Raw genomic sequence first — 20375 nt, forward strand, 5'->3', positions numbered from 1 at the left:
CAAAATAAACTGCTTCAGTACATAAAAAGTTTGCTTTAATAAATACGGTGTTTCACACAAAATGCTACAATTTAAAGTATATAAAATAACATCAGAGCAGAGTATCAACCGTACAGAGCTGAAGGTGAACTGTGGCTGGATAGCCCAGTTCATGAAGGGGAAGTGGAAACGCCAGGAGAGCATATTCGACTATGAATGGAATCTTACAAACTTTAATGTCTTTGTTAATATTTAATAACTTGTTACCAAACATGCAGTCTATTATGCAGAATCGTGAGACTTCATTTTTTTTTTAAGTATTTTAATTCTGATTCTGATTTTACTAATTTCCACCATACACCTCAAACCTCTATTTTTAAACCCAAATTTTCAGAAGTAATGTGCTAGATAAATGCAAGTAAATACGGTACTCCTCTAGAAGCATTGGGGAAGAAATGAGAAAATATTTGTGTTCTCTTGACATTGGGAATGTATACGATCATATATCATGCAAGTACATCTGGGGAAGTCTGAGACAGAAAACACTACCTGAAGAGAGATTATTGCCAGTGTCCAATACTTCTAACAAGAAACGAAGAATTATTATAGAGGCCAAGTTGCAGTGATTTGATACGAAGAGTACAGTGTTGCAAGGATATTGTCCATTACCACTACGCTCCATCACTACGAAGAAGGATGTCCGAAGATAGGATAAGACTACAGATGCTTTATATTTTCCTAGTGATACAGTGTTGTAGCAGATGTCTAAAGCTGAAGTGCAAGCAAAGTTTGCTCTTTGATGAGCAAAATTTGGATGGATGGTACTGAACATCATCAGCAATTTCAAATACTTAACCCTAAATAAATAAATAAATATATATATATAAAACTTGGGTAATGGAAAGGAACAAACAATTGCTAATCATCATTTCAAATACTTCTGCAACTGTGTCTCTTCCAGCACCTCGAACACAAGTTAGACAGAAGAATACAAGCAGGACAACTGTTTTGCTATTGTGTACGTCACCTGCTGAGGAACAATTCTTTTCTCGTGGCCATCAAGGTTACTCTGTATAATCTTTCTGGTACCACACTTGACGTACGAAGAGAGCACAAGACCACTGTAGACTCCAAGCAATCAAAATAACGTTACTCCTGTCATGTCTCCAGAAGACTTAACTGAGACAAAATACCGAATGAGGAAAAATTTGCTGTCATCTTGGTTTTAGGACCAGTTTGTTGGAAACAGTAGACCTGGGTAGACTGAAGTAAAGTAATCGTGTGAAGACAGCGTCTCTGATAGGACTCGTATCACTGTACATTTCTCACATTGTTCCAGGCAATATTCCAAGTGTAAAACCTAGAGATATCAAAGAAAAACTAGTCTAAAAGGACTTTGCCGATAGGAATGCAAGTTTGCAACAAAAACTGGATTGAACAGATTGGAATTGATTAGAACAGATTAGCAGTGAAGACAATGAGTGACAAATCTTAGCCATCAAACTCATGGTAGATAATGAATCTTTGAACATCATTACTATGTATGCTCCACAAGCTGGTAGTGATCTGGAAACCGAAGAGGAGTTCTGGACAATGTTTGTTCCAGAATATTCCACCCAGTGAAGACCTGTTGAGCCAGATATCTGAATGGGCACATAGGTCGTTGGAAACAGTAGACATAGGTTCAGCTTCAAAAGGTACATGGAGGGTTTTGATATGCTACAGAAAATGAAGGAGGAGACCAGATTCTTCAAACAGCCCGAGCATATGACATGTTGTTGCTGAATATCTTTTTCTAGAAAAAAGGATGACCCGTTGGTAATCTATAAAAGTGGAGGAGTTTCTTCCCAAATTTTACATTTTAGCCAGAAGGGAAAGGTTAGAAAATGTTGAAAATTGCAAAGTTATTCCTGGAGAATGTCTTACTGCCCAACATAGACTCCTAGTTGCTGACATGAAATAAAAGGAAAGCCGGGCTAAGTAGCTCAGACGGCTGAGGCGCTGGCCTTCTGACCCAAACTTGGCAGGTTCGATCCAGGCTCAATCCGGTGGTAATTGAAGGTGCTGAAATACGTCAGCCTCGTGTCGGTAGATTTACTGGCACATAAAAGAACTGCTGAACAAAATTTTGGCACCTCGGCGTCTCCGAAAACGTCAAAAAGTAGTTAGTGGGACATAAAAACAATAACATTATTATTTTAAAAAAGGAGAGCTTCAGGACTGAAGAGATATGTGCTTCTGATAATGATGATGCTTCTTGTTTAAAGGGGCCTAACATCTAAGGTCATCGGCCCCCATTTAGTGACTAGACTCCGAGAAGACGTTTGCAACTTGGGCGTTTTGCAATGTTATCAAGAAGAAGCCACAGATGGGGGGCAACCGTGGTGCCGTTTGTCCTCATTTGTTACAGAATCTGCCAAAAGACTCCTTGGTCAAACGAATGGAAAAGCCATCGTAAGAAAGGAAACCTTTTAGGTTGTCTGAGGAAGTGCAACAGAAAGTTAAAGAAAAGAAAATATGCTTCAAGAACTGGCAGTTGTCAGGAGACTCCCAGGATCACACTAAATACAAGGAAGCAAAAAGTGAAGCCAATAAAGTCACCAATATTGCAAAAAATATAAGCTACTCCCTGTTCTCGGAAAAAGTAGAAATGAAGCTGTGTAAGTGATATCTTTAGGCTTGCTAAGGCGTGGGAAAGATCTAAAAGGGTTATTATGCATAAAAGGTGCATTAAAGATGGAAAGAACATTGTTTCGATTAAGGCAGATGAAATAAAGTGATCCTGCAAGTCATATTTCCACCAACTGCTAAATGAGGTGAACCCTAAAGAACCCTGTGAAGATCTTCCTGATAATCAGGGTCTAACATGTCCTGTTGCTGTTGTAGGAGTTGAAAGGATCATAAAGAGCATCAAGGTCAGTGAAGCGTCAGAACCTGATGACTTACCCATTGAAGGATGGAAAAGTCTTGAGAAGGGAATTCAGTGGTTCACTATTCTCTTCCATAAGGTCATGAATAGTGAGAAGATTCCGAAGGAATGGAGAAGTATCATTATACCAATATATATATATTACTAAAGGGGATGCTCAGGATTGTGGAAATTACAGGTGGGTGATGTTTGTAAGTGTTGCCTTGAAACTGGGAGACTAAGAGAAGAGACCCAAATAACAGAAAATCAGTTAATGCCTGGTATAACCACAACTGGCACCATCTTCACTCCATCTTGATGGAGAAGTACTGATTGTATTGGAAAGAGCTCTGTATGATTTTCATAGATCTTGAAAAGGTCTGTGATAGAGTGCCACATGATCTCTTCTGGAGGGCGAAAGGGTCCCTTATAAGTTATTATTTATTGTATGACTTTTAGTGCCGGAAGTGTCCAAGAACATGTTTGGCTTGCCTAGTGCAGATCTTATTATTTGACGCCAGTAGGCAACCTTCGCGTCTTAATGTGGGATGATGAGATTGTAAGGTAGGGAGAGGGTGAAACCTGGTGTCGGCATATAGCCTTCTCCTGTCGAATAACTACAAGGGGTCTGCTAAAAGATTTACGTCCCCATCCGATGGACAAATCACCATCAACAGTGTCTTGTGCCTTCACTCCAAATAAGCACTGCGGAAAGGTTTGGAATTTAATCTAGGCTTTTGGCACGCAATCTAGTGATTAGAAATTATATGCCACCACCTCCCCTACCTTGCCAGCCAACATTCTGACGGTGAAAATATTTTTTGACCAACGGGACTTGAACTGGCTAACCATTGTGTCGGACCATTTAGACTTCAACACCCTAACGACCATGGCCACCAGGCGGGCCCCGTATCAGTATATTAAATTTATTCAAGATACAGTATATACCAAAAAAGCCAGATGACTGTGAGAAGCTCCAAAGGTGGGCCTGCATCACGGGTCAGCTCTCAACCTGCACCTGTTCATCGTTATGGACGAACTAACAAAACACATTCAAGATGTCGCCGTATAGAGCATGCTATTTGCAGATGACGTGCTTGTGGGTGAAAGCTTGATACCACAGCAGAAGCTGAACACTTGGCAGGATGTGTTAGAAAGAAATGGGCTCAGGATAAGCAGTACTAAAACGGAGTATCTCCACTGTATTTTCTCCATGAGTGATCGTGATGGTCAGGCTGATTTGAAGATAGGGAATTTGGAGGTAGCAAAAACCAGTATCTTCAAATATCTTGGATCAGTGATACAGGATAATGCAGACATCGACAAAGATATTGGCAATCGGGGTCAACAGTGGCTGGGTGAAGTGGCAAATAGCTACCAGTGCTCTGTGTGACAGGAAGTCCCCATGTGGGTGGGGGCGGTAGAATAACACCCACAGTAACCCCTGCCTGTCGTAAGAGGCGACTAAAAGAGGCCCCAGCGGCTCTGAACTTGGGAGTGTGGGTTGGCGACCACGGGGCCCTTAGCTGAGTCCTGGTATTGCTATCATCTATCCTATCCGACCTCTCTTGGTCAACTCTTGTTATTTTCCGACCCTGACACTATTAGGTTTGCGAGGGCTAGGGAGTCTTTCTTTTTCACGCCCTTCTTGGCCCTTGTCTTTCTTTGACCGATATCTTCATTTTTCGAAGAGTCGGATCCCTTCCATTTTTTCTCTCTGATTAGTGTTATATAGAGGATGGTTGCCTAGTTGTACTTCCTCTTAAAACAATAATCACCACCACCAATCTGACAGGAAGGTCCCTCTTCACTCGAAGGGCACAGTCTACAAAATGGTTTTCAGTCCAGCCATTCTATATGGTTCGGAGTGCTGGGCTATAAAGATGAATAGAAACTTCATGTAGCTGAGATGAGGATGCTCTGATGAGCCCATGGAGTAACGTAGATAAAATTCCTAGACACCATCCCCAATCTCTGAGAGTAACACTAATCTCTATGAAACAGAGAAAATTAACCAAAATGGTTCGATCAACTTCTGCAAAGACCAGAAGATCATGCGGCACACAGAATAAAGAGGCAGGTAGTAGGCGGCCAGGCAGTTCTGGGCAAACTTAAATTAAGATAGAAAACCTGTATCACGAAGGGCCCAAACAGTACAAATGCTGATGAAAATAGAGTACAAGATAAGTTACTGGAGGAGTGTTACTGGAAAAGCTGACCCCACCCGAGTGGTACAAGACAGACAGAAAAAAGAGGAAGAAGAGATTGGAAAAGGCTCAATTATACTCATACCCGCCTGTTGTAATGGAGAAATGATGGGTGTAACCTGTCTGACCTAAAATTTCTTTATATATTTTTAGATCACCTGTATTCAACAAAATCTATCAAATAATGATCTGGATAGGAATACAAAGAGCGAGTTTAAGAGAATTGCCTGATTCGTAACTTAATTTTGTGTAGAAATGTACATTTCAGAGTAAATGCAGCCACGTTCCTTCAGGATTCTCTTCCTCCTACTTTCAGATGAATGTAAACACCACTTTTATTTCCGTCTCTGCGAAATCCACCTGTTGTCTTAAATTAATCGCAAGACAGACTTGCCTCACAGGAAGTTGAAAGAGGGCATCAGGCACAAAGTTTGGTTCTATCCTATTCTGCTATTCTTTTAATTGATGAGCACAGTAAACAGTTGTGATGTTTGGAAGATTAACACTCCTTAAATATACTTGAATTAAAATTATTTTTAACTGGAAGAGGAAACAGAGTAGAGAGCTACTGAAAGGTAGAAATATATAGTGGAGAAATTATCATGAAAATGTGTAGGGACCACATTCCTGCCTCTAAGTGAGCTGGAACACCCATAAAATTTATTTGCAACAAACATTGTGGTCTCCTCTGTATTCTGAAATACATTCCTCAACTATTGCCTTCTAAGTGGCAGTTTGCCAAGTTCATTATAATGTTCTGTATTTGGCCCTTCAGTCATAATTGTAACAACATTGAAATCACTTGCTGCCCCCCCCCCCCACTTCCCGCACCCAGTAAATACGAAAGGTTAACAGTGTACCTGACCAAAGGAACACTGACAGAATTATTTGAAACTCGCTTTGGTTTCTTATTTCACTTTAAATGGGTTATTCAGTAGTGCCTTGTAATTGTGACTGGTAGACATGTATAAATTATGAAACAGCATGTCGGATCTTTAGAGGCCCCCTGAAAATAGTAAGATATGTATATTCCCTTGTAAATCTAAAGTTATAAATCAAAAAGTATATTTTATGTTATATTCTTGCCCTTTGGCAGATGATTTACTTTTCAGTGGTGATTAAGAGTTTTTGCTTTTCAGTAGAAAATTTGTACAGGAGGTTTTAATATGCTGCACTCTTTTTTTTTTTTCCCCTGTTCTCTTCAAATGCTCTCTGGAATGCCATGTTTTTATAATATTTTTCTGTCAGACAATGAAAAATGCCTAAATTTATTTTATATTTTTTTAAACAGCATTTCCCTAATTTAAAAAAGTGTATATTGTTTTTAAATGCAGTACACATCTTAGTCTTAATATTTCAATAGAATTTGGACTTATTAAAATATTTCTGCATTGTGAGAATCTTGGCATGATTTTGTGATTCATTTCCTTTTCTGATAATAGTGATGGTAATAACTTTGAGTACCATAGTACTGTGATTCTGTTCTTTACTATTCACCTAGCAGCTACAGTTAATTTTCTATGTAAAGATGTGAGCCATATGAGTTTATTAAAAGTAATGAAAATTATAACTTGCAAAAAATTTCTGATGGCTAATTATTATTATTATTATTATTATTATTATTATTATTATTATTATTATTATTATTATTATTATTATTATTATTATTATTATTGTTATTATTGTTATTAACCTGAATGTGACCAGTATTGTTTCTCTTGGTCATACTATTCTTCCTGCCATGAACTAAGTATTCTTTATAGGAGCTGATACTGAACATAATTTTGTTCTTTGTTAATTTTGTCACTGGCTGTAATTATGTGGGGAATAGTTCTTTCTTAAGCTTGTATGGGTATTTTGGTTTATTCTAGATGTCCCTATTACAAGGCTTTGGTAAAGGTTGTGGATGAATTTGTAGTTGTTTTTTTTTTTTTCATTGTTTACACTGCATTTGAAGATTTCATGAGAAAAAATTGTTAATCAGAATCAGTTCTATATATGCTGGATGCATCATTTTCATATTGTATTTAAACATGTGCTAGCTGGAGTCGCATTGCTATCGACTTTCCAACTGGGCCATGTTGACTGCACCAGACTGTATCTCTTGCAGTCCAGACTTCACATCTGGAAGTACATTTTAAAATAGTTACAGTATGATCAGTATTCCCAATTATTTTGTAACTTTACACATTGCAATAACTTGCAAATAACTTATCAAGAACATAAGACAGAGGTGTGTTTAATTAATTTATTTATTTATATTTTTTCTGGTATATAATAATACATGGGCTTGTGTGTATTGTTCAATTTCTGCACAGATTTTCTTCATTTATTGTCATATTAGATACTCGTCCAATAATTGAACATATTAAAATAACATTCATCATGAAATTTTGAGGAACTATTCACAACAATGTACATTTGTACAATTCTATGGAAGCACATGCACAGTATTTTTGGTAGGGAAATCCCTGTCCTAAAACTACATTCCCACTGCTCCATTTAAAATTTAAATAACCATATTTATTGTAAGTAGGTAATAATTTGATTCCCAATCAAAGTGTTCGAAATTTTCTACATAGAAGTCACATGCGTGTAGCTTGCTTGGTCGCTGTGATCATTTCGGCATTTAGTCTTTATGGTCTGATACCATTGTCAGTCTGCTTGAATTCCGTTGGTGGAAAAAAATCACTATCATAACGTTTGCCAGTCGATTAGGATACGTGGTGGTATACAATTCCAGTCACTAGATTACATGTCTAAAGCTTGGGTTCAGTTCTATACTCCCCCACACAGTGTTCATATGGAGTAGGGGCATATGACACTGTTAATGGTGATTCATTCCTTGGATAAGGACGTTCAAGCCTCGAGCAGACCTCTTGGTGTTATTTGACAGAAGTGGACTATGCACTGACACTGTGGTTCATTCCACGTTAAGAAAACAGCATTGCTCTTATGACAACAGGGTTGCCATATCGAACAGCTCTGCGCAACACAATCATGGGGAAACGGCGGCACATAAATCTGTGAAATTCAATATTTAACTTCAACATAACAAGTGGAATAAACTAAGCTGCAAATTATTTGTAAGAACTAAAGGGGACAGGGAGTTTACAGGGGCTATTTTTGGTTTGTACAGAATCAGAGGTGAACTACGGCACATAAAAAACCTCAGCACTGAAGTGTAAGGTAAATCGGCGGAGAATTTTTTTTTTTATGGGCTCGAAGGGTGAAGGATGCATTTGATTGCATTTAATAAATTTCCCCAGGCGGGCTGAATGGCTCAGACTGTTGAGGCGCTGGCCTTCTGACCCCAAATTGGCAAGCTCGATCCTGGCTCAGTCCGGTGGTATTTGAAGGTGCTCAAATACTTCAGCCTCATGTCGGTAGATTTACTGGCATGTAAAAGAACTCCCCACGACTCATTACAGTAAAAGATGTTCCTTCCCTCATCTCAGTATTTATTAACTACTGACAGATACTTGTGACGCCAAGAATAATGTCCTCTCTTTCCGTCAAACGAGCTGAATTCCCTTTCTTTTCGTACTGGAAACCCATGTCTCTCAACAAACGATACAAAGTTGTTGTTTTTTAACTAGGGAAGGTCTTTATCATATTCACAAACTGTAGGACTTGCTGCAAGGTCTGAGGTTGGTTTTTAAGGAAAAACTTGTGCACCTTACGCCTTACACCACTGCAAACAAAATCATTGAACTTGACTGACCTGCTGTCTTTCCGTGGTGCTTTACGTTCTCTTGTTTTAATCTGAGAAACCAAAGGCCCTGTAGTGGCTGCTGATCGCACTTTATAAACAGTCCTCTCAGAAATGGCTGTTGCTTCAGCAGTTTCTTTAACCACCCAGCTGAGATTTTTATCTGGATTCTTTTGAGAAAGGTAATGAAGTACGTTAAGCACAGTTTGCTTTTGTTTCTTCCTAAGTATCTCTCCCTGCTTATTGTTATGGACGTTCTCACCCATAACACAATTCTCACCCATAACACAAATAAATAACTATTAATGTTAAAGAAATTATACACGTAGGCTAATCACATAACACTCACTCAACAAAATACAATTAGGCCTCTACACTGATATAAAGGCTGAAAACATGCACACGCAACAAATAAATACAGTAAACGACATCTCTATATAAGAAATCACGGTTAAATGAAAGAAATCACACAAGTAGGCTAATTAATCACATAACACTCACTCAATACAAGATAAGTACATACTGATATAAAGGCCAGAAAACAGACGCACTGTAGACGACTCTACAAAAGATCACAGTATTAATGTTAAAGAAACAAATCACACACATAGGATTATCCCATAACTATCACTCAACATAAGACAAGTACGCACTGATTTACAGCCTAAAAACGTACATTGTACATGACTTCACCACAGAAGTGAGCTGCCTGCGGTTCACAGATGCTTGTACCAGAGCAACATAGAAGGCAAATGAAGGAAGGCAACGAAGCGATGGCTGTTTCCGCCATTGTACATCCTCCCTACGAATGTATTTATAAAAAATAAAATGTTATATAGTTATTTTAATATCTCACGAGCAAAAATGCCTCATCCTTTTAACTGTCTTTCATAATACATTACAAAATACAGTGTAATATCCCTTTATCACGAGGAATTATGGGCGTCTCAGAGGGGGTATGTTCACTCGTAGGCCTGTAAGAGCAATACTGTTTTCTTAACGTGGAATGAGCCATAGCTTTCTCGCTCTCCCTACGTCATTATCATAATCTTCCAAGCCACACACTACACAACTCGTAACATGCAGTCATCACACTGGACACAGGAAAACATACGCTTGAGCAATGGTCTCTGCTGTGGAGCAAAAAGTAAACTAACCAAGATGGTGTGGACAAATAAATGAAGATACAAACCACTCATCATGTTAAGTGACTGGTATCTAAGAACCTGGGCATCAAACTACACAGTCGTGTTCCTGTGGCTCAGATTGTTTGCAAAACTCCAGGTCCCATGCCATGTTACCAAAGCTGTAAAGTTCCAAGCTCGCTTGCTTTTTACTACTCTAGATGTAACTCGTTATAAGACTGCTTATGTTCCATAATTTTGGTCAGTGTTTCAACATAAATTAAGGTATTTCATATATCTTTTAGAGTGATTCTCTACCATGTCAAACGATTACAGTTTTAACATCTCAGGCATATGGTTATTTATATGAATGCCTTTATACACTTGAGTCAAATACCACTATACTATAGATACTGTGTAAGAGAAGTGTACATCTGCAGCTTTCATGCTTCTAAGCTACAAAGCCTTATGAGATTTAGTGTTCCTCATCATTAGTATGAACGTTGACAAAAACACCTTTCAAGCTGCAGTTTAGTAGAATGCTCATATATAGTACGTTGATTAATGCTACTCTATAATCCCTCAAATACTCCCGTATTTAGACAGTATTCTTTGTATGGTTGCTGACATGAAATCTAGGATGTAATTGGTTCTTGTTTCATATAAGTTGCTTCAGCAGCTGGAAACTACAATACTAAGTCCTTCTTTAATGTGTATTCCTCCTTCCTGGTACATATGCCCTGCACAAGGGAGCCGACTAGAGATCCACTGTCTCTAGGTTGCCAGCAAAGTGATACAACAAAATTATTACACTTCGGAAGGAACAAACAAGTGTCCAATAAGTCATACATTATATATATGTGCACAGAGAGAGGGGGGACAACAACAACAACAACAACAACAACAACAAAAACACGTAATAGAACATACACAATCACAGGTCAGTGTGGGAAGAGCGAGCAGCAGGAAGAGCAGAAAAGGACAAACTTGGAAACACCAAAGGACAAGAACAATCTCCACATCTTCATACACCACCATCTTCAGTTAGATGGGTCTATCCTCATTAATCCCAGTTCTTTTACGTCCATCTCATCTCAGCCTATTCAGCTTGTTTCTGCTTCCCAGCTTCATCAGGAGTGCAGGCTTCAACACTCACTGAGGGGTCATCTTGACAAATCTTCAGTCTAGTCAAATTCAGGGAAGGGGAAGAAACATAATAGATAAATATCGGAAAGGAAAAGAAACGTAAGATAAATACAGGTGGTAAAAAATTAGGAACGCAGAACAAACACAAAAGGAAAAAGATCCCAGTGGAAAGGAAGAAACAGTACAGTGATAAGAACAAGAAAGTTAACATACAATAGAACGTATATAATAGTCTTCTTCTATTAAAACAAACTGGTTTTAGATGATAATGTGCTGATTCTTATCACAGATAAGTGCTTTCTGTTTGTCATTTTAATGCATAATTCGGTCTTATTTTGACTGTCATATTTGGAGCATTTTTAAGTCATTTTAGCCATGTTTGGGTAGTCCTTGAGCTTCTTAATACATTTCATTTGTCAGAAGCAGAACTTTTATTATCATTCAATCGAGAAAATGATTTTTAATGCCTTCTTCTTGTGGAATCTATGAAGTGTGGTGGAGCCTGACAGCACATGCTCTCTTTACTTTCTCTTAGCTAGTCTCAAGAATGAAGTAGGCAAGATGGCTCTGAAGGTTACACATACTGCTTTATGTATAAAGCAGGTTTGCAGAATACATACCAAAACTCTTGGTGTGATGCACTCGACTTCTCTTCGGCTGCCATTACTTAAAAATATGTAGCTTTTATTTTTATTATGATCGAGCGAGTTGGCTATGCGGTTAGGGTCGCGCAGCTATGAGCTTCTATTCAGGAAGTGGTGGGTTCGAATCCCACCATCGGCAGCCCTGAAGATTGTTTTCCATGATTTCCCATTTGCACACCAGGCAAGTATTGGAGCTGTACCTTAATTAAGGCCACGGCTGCTTTCTTCCCATTCCTAGGCCTCCCCTATCACATCGTCGCCATAAGACATAAAGACTAACAACTAGATGTGTAGCGTTACATGTTTGTTCCCTCTCCCATTGTATTCCTTTCATGTTGACTACTCATTGGACCATCCACAAGTCCTATTTTCTCATTCCCATATCACAGAATCTGTTTATGGACTTCTATCTTTATTCTCTTCTCTTTCTGTGCCCAACAGTACTTGAATTCCATAGATACCTCTTACTCAGAGATTGTCCAGATCATGCATTAATCTCTGAATTCCCAGATTATATGTTATACAGACTTATTAACTTTTGAAGTTTTAGTATGATTATAGCTTTCTTCCCAGATATAAAATGATCCTTTATCGGGGCACAGCATGCCATTTTGAAAACTTGAATCCACAGTGCATATGTATGCATTCTAGCTTCAACAGCCATTAAAAGTATAAATCTTCACCAATTTGCATGGTTAAGAATTTTAACTACCGGTAGGGTACATTTAATGTTTATCCAAATGTGCCACAAGAGCCCTCACTGGGACCAAGACCTAATGATCAGACACACCCTTGAGCCAGTATTCAATCTATCTAACAAATACCACAAATGTTCTGTTTTCATAATCATAAATTGCATTTTGGAACTCATGAAATTATTACTTAAAATTATTTGTATGTTTTAACGACCTACAAGGCACATATTTTATATAGTTACAAATATAATTTGGGAATATTGATGTAATTGATTCTCTGTCAGTACAATTTAAGGAAAGATATGGAATTGAATGCAGTTGGGAATTTTTCAGACTTTTCAGAGCTGGAACATATTTTTCCAACCTTCCTGAAAGATTCTTGTTGTTTCCATTCTTTCTTTTGTAGTTACTGACAGAAAGCTATTGTTTTAAACATTGAACTGAAAGAAAGCAAAATTTTCTCAGCTGAATGTAGGCGCTTGCAGGCGTTGCCAGAGGGCAAGAGATGCCACTTGATTTCTGCACTAATCTATCCTGAAAAGAGGCCTGCACTTAGGGTTTGGAATTCTCAAAGTCAAGGTGAGAATTATTGCGAAAACGTGTTGATAAGTATTAATGGTTGACATAAAGCTGAACTAATTTATTTTATGACATTTTTATTGTGTTATTTCCTTGTGAGAGTGAGTGTTCAGTATCATATAATATTCATATGCCTTTTTGTTTTGTGGGGTTTGTCTCCATTGTGATTAGTAGTCTTCTCTTCCAAACCTATTCTTAATTACCAGCACCACAGAGAGGATATGACATGATGCATCACTACCTGTTCACACAATAAACAATTGCTAAGTTGCGCACAGCTCATGAAGATGTTACAAAACACCCTGACATCCTACATTTTAATAATTCATAAAAGCATTTTCAAAATATAATATTTTGTTAAATTTGTACATGAGATTAAATTTTGTCGTTTCATTAATTTAGCAGTATACCGGGCGAGTTGGCCGTGCGGTTAGGGGCACGTGGCTGGGAGATAATGGGTTCGAATCCCACTGTTGGCAGCTTTGAAGATGGTTTTCCGTGGTTTCCCATTTTCACACCAGGCAAATGTTGGGGCTGTACCTTAATTAAGACCACGGCCGCTTCCTTCCCACTCCTAGGCCTTTCCTATCCCATCGTCGCCATAAGACTTATCTGTGTTAGTGCGACGAAAAGCCATTAGCAAAAAAAAAATAGCAGTATAATAAATAGTGCTTTCTTTGTTGATACTCTTGAATAGCCCTTTCCTTACAATAGCAGCTTTTTTATTTATGTGGCACACTCTTTATTCCAGTTTGTCAGTTTTGGTTCTACAAGTTTTATTAAGTGGCATCTATTGGCATTAATAATTGAGATATACCCAGCTCGATAGCTGCAGTCGCTTAAGTGCGGCCAGTATCCAGTATTCACGAGATAGTGGGTTCGAACCCCACTGTCGGCAGCCCTGAATATGGTTTTCCATGGTTCCCCATTTTCACACCAGGCAAATGTTGGGGCTGTACCTTAATTAAGACCACGGACGCTTCCTTCCCACTCCTAGCCCTCTCCTGTCCCATCGTCGCCATAAGACGTGTTGGTGCGACGTAAAGCAACTAGCAAAAAAAAAAATTAAGAAAATTGTAATCTTACTATCAGCCATCCTTGAAGTGGATTTCATTCATTCACTCTGCTTTAAAACTCCAGGTATATGCTATTTATCAGACAGGGTACTTTCTCTCTCATGGTACTTCAAAACCATTACTTGAAAGGACAATGTTGTTGAATAAATACACTTTTTCTTTTAATTTGTGATGTGATAAACCAGGATAGTAAAATCTCTATTAATATACTAATAGCTCCTTCCCACGAACCTACTACGCTGGTGTAGCAGAGGGAAAGGTGATACTCCCACGTGGCGGATACAAGGGTCCTAACTGGCCTGCCGGCAGACTTAAGCGAAATAAAATAGCACTCACGGACCAAACACACAACCCCCTGTGGGTGGGGGACGTAGACGAAGAATACACCCAGGTATCCCCTGCCTGTCGTAAGGGGCGACCAAGGGATGATCAAATTAGAACTGTGATACTACTTGTAATTTGTACCATCACGCAGGGAACACCATGTGTCGCTTTTACTTGTGCATGGTACCACTATGTTAGGTACACAATAGGTTTGTGATTAGTAGCGACAGTGTGTGAATCCGGGTGGGTTTTACAGTACCTGCGATTAATACCACTATATGAGCAACACCATGGGTCTGCATTGCCAATGATTAGTACCCACTATGTGAGGAACACCCCGGGATAGTAAGAGTCCCTGTAATTAGTACACCTATGTGAGAAGCACCATAGGTCTGTGTTACATGTGCGCTTTTTTTTTTTTGCTACTTGCTTTACGTCGCACCGACACAGATAGGTCTTATGGCGACGATGGGACAGGAAAGGCCTAGGAGTGGGAAGGAAGCGGCTGTGGCCTTAATTAAGGTACAGCCCCAGCATTTGCCTGGTGTGAAAATGGGAAACCATGGAAAACCATTTTCAGGGCTGCTGACAGTGGGGTTCGAACCTACTATCTCCCGAATACTGGATACTGGCCGCACTTAAGCGACTGCAGCTATCGAGCTTGGTACATGTGCGCATTACATTACCTGTGAGTAGTACCATAATGTGTGGAATACCGCGAGTCTACGCTACATTTGTTTAGTACCGCAACATGACGAATACCATAGTTCTACTTTCTACTTTCCTAGCGATGAGTACCATTATGAGGGGCCGATAACCTGGATTTTGGACCCCTTAGACTACAAGCTCAATTGATTCAGTATTGTGCTTTAGAAGCTGTCCATTGGTCAGTAATACTATTGTTTAATGCTAGCTTCTGGGAATGTGGGGCATTGCAGGTCGGATCCACTGATTGTTTTAAATTCATATCCATCCATCCATTCATTCTTCATCATCATGTTTTGAATTCTGGTCAATGAATGATTTTGGACTTCAAAGTTGTCATTACATTTCGTCTCATTTCTTACCATTAGGGGCTGATGACCAAGATGTTAGGCCCCTTCAAACTAGCATCATCATCGTCAATAGCTCTTTCATAAGAACCATGAAAACTACTGAAGGGTATGATATTAAAATGGAAAAATAAAGGTTAATTAAGTGAAATAGAACAACTATTTTTGGGAATGGGGGGTAGTCTTGAACATAGTTTCAGTATAGTGATAGTTGATTTTTCTATGGTGGCAGTTTGAACACTTCCAGGTTGGTAGGTAGATGATTGATACCAGTTACTATTATTGAGAAACCAATCCACGGAAGTAAGCCGTAGTTCCACCAATAGACTAATACCCAGTAAATAAAAAGATAGATCATAGTCGGGCAACTTGATGCAAGAATGTGCAAGCAGTAACTCCATAAGAAGCATGCTGGGCAAAGAGAGGGATCCAAGGACGGTACAAGTAGTAAAAATTGAGAGTCCAAACAAATCAATACTACCCCATAAAAAATTTTCAAGAATATATTACTTATTGAGTATTAAATACAGACTCGTAAAGCTATTGAGAAAGAGAGAATATTAATAGAAGATCTATACTAGACTTCAGAAAAGTTACAGTATTATTTAGAGAAAAGCTTCATGACAATAACAGAGATCTCAAAAAAAAATTCTTCCTAGATCACATTATAAACAAGGTACAAAAGGGTTAGACCACTAATAGATCCTATAATTTTAAAGAGATGAAACACCTCACAAGCGGTCTAACAATGATTTGGCAGCCAAAATCCATTGACTTGGACAGTGAGACATTCATAAATGCCAATTGTTCTCATTCATAACAATTAAAATTGTTATTTCCTGCAGAATTAACAGGCAGTACTACTATTAATTTAAAAATCGAATGCCCGGGAATAAGAAACCAAAGACACTCCCACATAGGTTTTACTACAGTGCTTGCAAATGGGAAGAGGTAGATTTCATTATAAAGATTTGAAATTTTGAAAGAGCTGTTGCTGTTTATAGTCTCATTATGAGAGTCCATTCCTTGCAGTAATAGCATGAACCACTAAAGTGCCCAGCACTTGCATTATTGAAATCACAGTCCATATATATAGGCACAAGATGCAAGGGTCCATACCAGAGATGGTCTGACAAAACACAAATTATATTCAGTTCTTTCCCCTTGATTCATCAGTTGGGGAAAAGTAGTTGCAGGAGCTCCAAAGATCAAGGATTCTCACGAACTGGGGAACTGAAGGTGAGGAGTATCGCCATACAGTCACCATTGACGTGTCACTGGAGACTGGTTTGGTAAACCGAATTTACTGAAACGCTGAGAAACAACACACAAGAACACACTCTAGATGCATGGTCACGTCAATGTGTAACGTAGCAGGTAGAGTCAGGCTGAAAAACAGGGAAGAAAGTGTGTGTGCACGCGTGTGTGGAGACCAGTCCTGCGGCAAACTGGATGAAATCTTTCTGCGTTGAAAAGTAAGTTTGATGAGGGAATCAAGGTTAATACAAAATCCTTGTGCAACAATTTGGAGTATTAGCAAGATCACCTGAAAGACTTAGGATCTTTCAAATTTGAAACTTAGTGTCTTTGATCACTCATAATGCTAATCTGGTAATTACAGTACTGACAAATCAAGCCACAGAACAGCAATTGGATAGCAGCTAGTGACAAATTATCCGAGCCATGAAATAGCGGCGTTGTTGCATTGCACGTTCAATCTTGATGCCTATTAGAAGAGAACAGTTAGATTCGAGTCGTGAAGGAATTTGGTGCTGATGGAAATGTGATTATCATTTTTGATCGGGCTTAGATTGCACAAAACCTTGGTTAGTCAAGATTCGGGTAATCGAGAAGCAACTGTAGTTTCAATTACTTACGTGTCGCAGTCAAAAGCATATGCTGCTTTTACATGCACATCTCCTTATAGAGGAAAAGCTTTTGATGTTTGTACCTCTCTGTGGTGTAGTATTCTACAAGCAAATAGAATTTTTTGTATGTGATTAATAGTGCAGTTTGTATGTCAACCTTTAAAATAATGTAGTAACATCACAAGACCATTATTATCTGCTGTTTTGAAAATTGTTAGATTGCTGTAAGTTTCCCTTGTGATGATGTCTGTTATTGTATAACTAAAGCTATTGAATTTGTTGGCACTGATCAAAACAGACTTCTGTTTTATTTTTATTTCTGTGCCATACAGTTTAACTGAATGAATATATTCAGTGGTCCACATGTGAGCTTCTGTTGGGAAGCTCATGTGTCCAAGTGGTTAAATTGCTGATGCTTTTTTGGTAAATTATGCTCTGACTTATAAATCAAGGCATACTTGTAATAGAGATATACCAATAAACCTTTACTCTGCCTGTTGAAAGGTAGTTTAGATCTGATTTGGTGTTTTAAGCTGCTGGTTGAAGTTAAAGGAACTGAACTACAAAGATCATGCTACGATTAGAATGGATAAAATTTGTATTTGTAGGCTGAGGATGATTTTGAATAAAGTTGAAGGCTAAGTTCCTGAATTAGAATAATTTGTGGTGAAAATTCTCGGACACATTATTTCACAAGAAAATTTTGCTTATATGGAAATGTTTTTACCTTGCAATGAATATGTAATGTTTTCTCTGGCTCAACATGCTAGCTGTCATGCCTGTTACTGCGGGTTACATTAGTGAAAAGAAGGTAATTTGTCCTTGAATTGTTCACATTGGAGACTATTAGAGGTACTTGCTCCAAAGGAATGAAAACTATGTAGTGTGCCGTTTCCGTCCCAGAAAGAATATGACGGTGCCGTCGGAGAGCTATGCGGTTACAGTCCGAAATGAAAAAAAAAAAAAGTGCAGTAAATAAACTAACATCTAAAGAACGAATACCAGGGGTGTATAGACGGGTAAACAGCAACATAACTACGTGAATAAGAAGCAATATAGGGGGAAGAATGGATTTATGAAACTTAACACATTGTCAAATATCCACACTAAATACAAATATAAAACAAAAAACAATGCTGGAAATTGGCTCGAGAACAAATGTCAAACCTACCCACATGTGCAACGATTTCAAAACCAAGTACCAAAGAAAGTTGGCAACGTCCCGAAATGAAAATAAAATATTTACATAAATGAATCTTGGGGAACACTACACTTCGCTTTGAGTCGACACCACCAAATTCAATATGTCTAATATCACGTACAGGATTCGATTTTAAACCGACTCTTAAGTCTTCCCACGATAGAAGAAAATTACACCAGATCCTATCCATGTTTACATGTATACATTATCAAACTGACATCAACAAATCATAGTTAATCCAGGATTAACTATCTTAAAGCTACACTGGCTCTACAGATAGACTGTTCTGTCACAAATCGGACCGCACAAAGCTGACGTCCCTTTGAAATTAGCTTCGGACTAAAATTTAAGATGCAAGTATTTAAGCAACATTGAAATAATGACACATAAACAATGATAAAAACACATGACACAATCACACCAGAAGCACAAAATCACACAATAAAATCCTGTAAAGTAAATCCATTCACAAGAGGAAAAATCACTGCATATCTGGATACCTGAAATAAAATACACATTAAATAAATGCACTTCTTATATTGGGGCTACTGGGGTTCCTGACCCAGTTAACATATGCGCCGAGGGCGGGTTTAGTCACTGGGCACATAATGGCTTAGTTCTGGTTTCCCTTTCATGCTGGCTTCCATCTGTACAATCTCCCTGTCTAGCAAATGAACGACAACGGCTAACGGTATCGGACATGTTCTGCCCGAGAGGGGCCGTCACAAGGGGGATTAAACTTTCATCGTTGCACCTACTTTTTCACTTATCGTAAAATAAATCGGCCTCCCTTCTATATCAATGCTCTGTACTACAGAGTAATAAGGCCTCAATACCTCATCTCTGAACATACGCAGCTTCGCTATTAGACATAGGGCACCTCTGGCCTTCTTTCCTCGCGGTATGGGAGTTCAACCCTTTCCTGTACCAATGAATATCTAGGCAATTCTAGCCTTTCTCTGAATACGCAGCTACAACATATAATTCCCTCTTCACTAAATGTTCACAGGCATCTGAGCCCTGTCTTAACACCCTTGTGTATCAAATATATATCTGTTAGTTGATTCCTGCCTTTCTTTTATAGCTCTCTTGCTCGGTCCTGCCCATATTGCTTGCCTTCTTTGCATGAATAAAGGATACTAACTATACAACGTCACACGTAGCTTACTCATCTGCCATGAAATTAACCTGAAGAGCGTGCCTCTTGCATAACAACAAAAGAAACCTGTACTATATTGAAATATATTCCCGAACGATCTTAAGGGCGCATAGCCTCTGCAACAAAAGAATCTATCTCTCTCTCTCTCGCGTCTCTTAACGTGACACACACAAATGGAATACACTGAAATAATATAAACACACTCTCCTAACTATAACCTAATAGTTTCCCGATTCCCCGTCTAGTAAACAAAACAATACCAAGGGCTCAAGCATGCATATACCCCTGGGATCAACCGCAACTTTACTTTAAACAAATAGCACAACTCGGCTACAATTTGCTGACATTTATCATTAATTTAATATTTACAAAAGGATCGAACTAGGCTAATTGTCCTATCTAAGGACATGCTTATACTTTTGACATATAGAACTTAGCTTTGCTGATCTTTGCTTTCATACCGGTCGCATGATCGCTACGTCTTGACGTCTTAGGCCATCATCACTACACACTGCATGATGTTAGAAGACACTGCTGGTCCTGGTTGCTGCCATCACTGTCTTTTAAATATGGTGCTCCTATAATGGAAATGATGTTACGATTTCTTCTCCACTCGAAGTACACAAGTACTTATACCTATGCCTAAAAGAATGGCTGGTTTTGGGTAGCAGCCAGTGTATTACATATTCCTGTTCACACAC

At 38.6% G+C, this 20375-nt stretch overlaps 1 protein-coding gene across 1 annotated transcript in view; it reads left to right on the forward strand.

Moving 5' to 3' along the window:
- Window positions 1-20375, forward strand: part of LOC136872483 (retinoblastoma-like protein 1) — a 158224-nt gene that overhangs the window by 43360 nt on the left and 94489 nt on the right. The window contains exon 7 of the mRNA XM_067146289.2: window positions 12881-12994. Within this exon, the coding sequence (XP_067002390.2) occupies window positions 12881-12994 (114 nt within the window). The remainder of the gene's footprint in view (window positions 1-12880; window positions 12995-20375) is intronic.

Source organism: Anabrus simplex, chromosome 4, assembly GCF_040414725.1.
Source record: "Anabrus simplex isolate iqAnaSimp1 chromosome 4, ASM4041472v1, whole genome shotgun sequence".
Lineage (NCBI taxonomy): Eukaryota > Metazoa > Arthropoda > Insecta > Orthoptera > Tettigoniidae > Anabrus > Anabrus simplex.